This window comes from Rhagoletis pomonella, unplaced genomic scaffold (genome assembly GCF_013731165.1).
Source record: "Rhagoletis pomonella isolate Grant_MI unplaced genomic scaffold, Rhpom_1.0 Rhpom_scaffold_08236, whole genome shotgun sequence".
NCBI classification, from domain to species: Eukaryota; Metazoa; Arthropoda; class Insecta; order Diptera; family Tephritidae; genus Rhagoletis; species Rhagoletis pomonella.
Genome location: NW_023466765.1, coordinates 1 through 3,856, shown reverse-complemented (window position 1 = coordinate 3,856; position 3,856 = coordinate 1). Strand labels below are relative to the sequence as shown.

Below are 3,856 nucleotides of genomic sequence, written 5' to 3'. Positions count from 1 at the left end.
TTTGAAAATTTTCTTTTTTCTTAAGATAAACACTTCTTAACAACTGAAGACGATTGCGAATTGTGTTGCCAGTTGTCAATAAACTCCCTTCTTTTATACCGCACGCAGTAAGTATGAGCGTACACATATGTACAGTGGTGCTAAAATGAACCTTCAATTTGCTAAAAACAAACACCACTTATTCGATGTTTAGACACGGAAACTTTTGTTGCGGCAACTCGAAGCTTGCAGGGGAGAGAGCGACGTTGAAAGGGGACGGTACCGAGTCGCTCGTACTCGGGCAACACGCTTTGTGCTCTCGTTCGTCTGCGTTATTAAAGTTGGCGGTTCACAGCTGACAACAATAATTGCATACAAATCAGTTGCTGTGTATGAATGCAAAGGGCAATACCAAAAGGGAAATTGCCGATAATAAGCAACTCGAGTTAGCGTGTCTGAACGCAGACTTAGCAAACTTTGATGAGTCACCGTTTGCTACCGACAATGATTTTTAAATAGTTGAATACCTATATATTTTTGTTGTTAATATTTATTGTTATGTTATTTGGTTTTATTTGCGACTAGCGTACTTCTTCGCATGCACTAAGGTCGCACGCATACCGATAGGCTAGCCTTTCTTCGCCTTGAATAAATTAAATACAATTGCAAATTGTTAGAAATTTTGAAATTCAAATAAATTATTTTTTAGAGCACAAGTCAGGAAGTTTATTTTAATTTTCATCATCACTTTTTGGCTTCACTAGAGATGGCGACCATAAATATCTACGTTAGTGTTAGCCTAGAGGACGAATTTATACTGGCCTTAGGTAAGGCCAGCGGGACCAAAACACTTTGCCGATACGCCCGATAAAACCCAAAACCTCCGCAAATTCAGAAAATGTTCCTTAAATATATTTTATAAAATAAGCGCTTGAATTAATCTTAGTAATAGATTTTGGGTCCCACGGTGCCCGCGCACAGTGGTTGCGTTTATATGGGGAGAGCGGCCAAAAATACTTTTAATGGACATATCGGGATACAATTTTTGTCGTGCGGTCTATTAAGAGTAAAAACTGTAATATGTAAAAGTGGGCGGGGCTGGAGACGCCCACATACAGTCATGTGAATAATAATAGGGACACGATAGCTTCATCTATTTTTCTTTTGTTTGCTTAATTTTTTATAATTTTGTTTTTTTATAAAAAATACAGCTCACTATCTAACAAAAACCGTATAAGTCCATATTTCAAACTTTGTTTAAAAATTAGAAGAATTCAACAAAATTTTACAACAACAACAAACTTTTTACTAAGCAGTTATGTAGTTATATCGCCCATTCAGATCTAGCTTAAGAGTTGCAAGTGGCTAAGAATTCGCGTTGATTTTTTTCATAATTTTTTCCCGATGGTATTATTATTTTCTTCAAAACAAAAATTTGGAACATACTTTGTATGGAAGAAAATTCGTGAACAAAAAAATTGCCAAAAATCTAACATAAGTCCTAGCTACTTCAAACTTGCACTTTATTATACTAAAATACTTTATTATACTTCTGTCTAGAAACATTTTGAATTAGAAAATTAGATAGGCCAAAAAATAAACATGAAAACAACTGTAGAAAATAAAGAGCTTGGATTACGGCGGCAGGCGGTTGCATCTACACTGAACACTTTTATAATTTTAAAATACCAGCCAACAATATATAAAGGAAAATATTGAGGTCCGATAGGGGAAACACACGTAAAACATTACCTAAATACTTGAAAGACGAACCAAGAAAACACAAAAACTACTTTGTAAAGCCTTGATTTATAAAAAACTCATCACGAATTATCTAAAAGTTTAATTGTAGAAATAGTCAATACCTTTATATGCAATATCCATTACATACAATTTAATACATTACATACAATTTAAATTTTCACAATATTTTGTTTCCTTTTTTCAGAAACCACCGTTACAATGGAAACAAAAAATATATGACAACATGTAGTTTGGACCAAAGACTTATTGCAAAGTCTATTTCGGTTTAAAAATTTTTATATATTTTTTTTTAATTTTGGCCTATGTCAGCAACCACTGTGCCGCGGTACAATTCTAAAAAACGTCGAGATGGGCGGGATCGGGATTGAATTTTTCGTGCCGTGGCCTTCTCTAATCTAGTACATAATTTATATGCTATTTTTTATTTTAAACCAAAACCACTAAAGAACGAAGAAATATTATTTTTTCATGAAATAACTTTTTTTGATAAAAACTGCATAATTAATGGTAACAAAATTTATATTATTTAAAAAGTGCAAGTTATTATCTTTAATTCGATATACCTATTTTATCATGATCTACTTTCGGTTTTCAATAATTAAGTGATAATAAAAAATATAAATAAACAAAGCAAATAAACCGCTTATATTTTTACCTGCACTAAATAAATTTGTTATCGTTGAAATCAGCGGAAAAAGGTCTGTCAATCGGCATTTTTGGTTATTTTACAGCTAAACGGTCGCTATTCTAGACTTCTTCCAGAAAATAATGCAAACGAAGGTGATGCCAACGAATATTTAGTACGAAGAATTTTTGGTTTTCCTACTATTTAATAAAACTAGAAACTGTAGACTGAGCAACAACATTCTGCACAAGTAAAGGAGCTGATTTTATGTGTGGGAGCGAGAAGAGTGTTTCATTACAAAACCTTTATATTATTGAATCATAATCGAATATCTTGAATCCTCCTGAGTGAATACACTGAGGTTTCCGGCAATGCAAGAAAAAACTAGCTCTTTCCTTCAAAGCTAACTGTGTGGAATTATCAACCTGTAAAACTTAGTTTGAATAAAGAAACAAATGACTTTACTTGTTCCTCGGATGCACAATTTCTACGATCGTAATTTAACCAAATAGGTATCTGAGGTGTAATATTTGATTTATTTCAACCTTAATAACTTCAGCTTAGTGTTGCATGGTCTTGTTCCAATCAATGCATTGATTATATTATGGCCGCTGTGGTGTAGTTATTTGAAGTGCTCGCTACCATTCCGCAGGACCTGCGATTGAGCTCATTTTTCGACTAACATACAAAAAAACATAACTAGTTTTTTTCTAATACCGGTCGACCTTCGGCAAACAATGGCAAACCTTCAAGCATTTCTGCCATGAAAATCAGCTTCACAACAATCGCCGTTCGGAGTCGGCGCACGCCACAAATGGGAGGAAAAGCTTGGTCAAACACTAGCATATGGTGTAATGGTCAATCTCTTATTTTTATTATTAACCAAAGAAGAAGAAAAAAATAAAACAACACGAAATTTCGACTTCTATAGACACGTAAATAGTTGAGGTTTATTTTAAGTATTTCTGTTCATGAGTTCATCAGCGATATGTTCATTTTTTCAGCACTGCAACAGCGGGCGCAGGAGCAGCAACAAATGGTGCAGCAGCGACAACTGGAGCGGCAGCATAGGCAGCTGGGAAGGCAGCGGAGTGAGCAATTGAATGAGCTGAGTAGCTGCTGGCGTAAGGAGCAATGTAGGGTGCATAACCGGCGGTGTAGGCAGCGGCAACAGGGGCAGCATACGCGGCAGAAACTGGGGCGGTGTATGCAAGAGCAGCTGGGGCAGCCAAGAGACCGGGCTTAGCAGCAGCGAAGGCAACAGCGAAGATAGCAAGGAAGCAGGCAGCGAACTGTGGGATTATTTAGAAAAAAAATTTTATTAAATATATATACACGTGATTAATTTAAATGAAATAAGGCTGGTTGAACTCACCAATTTGAACATTTTGAACGTTTTTAGTTTTTTGCTGAAGATAGGACTTCTTAACAATTGAAATGGTTTGTGAATTGTGATGTCAGTTGTGAAGACATTCCGTATTTTTATAC

General features: G+C 35.3%; 1 protein-coding gene across 1 annotated transcript; it reads right to left on the bottom strand.

Moving 5' to 3' along the window:
• Positions 1–3,360: 3,360 nt before the first annotated feature.
• Positions 3,361–3,755, bottom strand: LOC118755992 (vitelline membrane protein Vm26Ab-like). The gene is made up of 2 exons (XM_036490783.1): positions 3,744–3,755; positions 3,361–3,660 (listed from the first exon to the last, which is right to left on the bottom strand). The coding sequence occupies exons 1-2, from the start codon at positions 3,753–3,755 to the stop codon at positions 3,361–3,363; spliced, it is 312 nt and encodes a 103-aa protein (XP_036346676.1).
• Between the last annotated feature and the right edge of the window lie 101 nt (positions 3,756–3,856).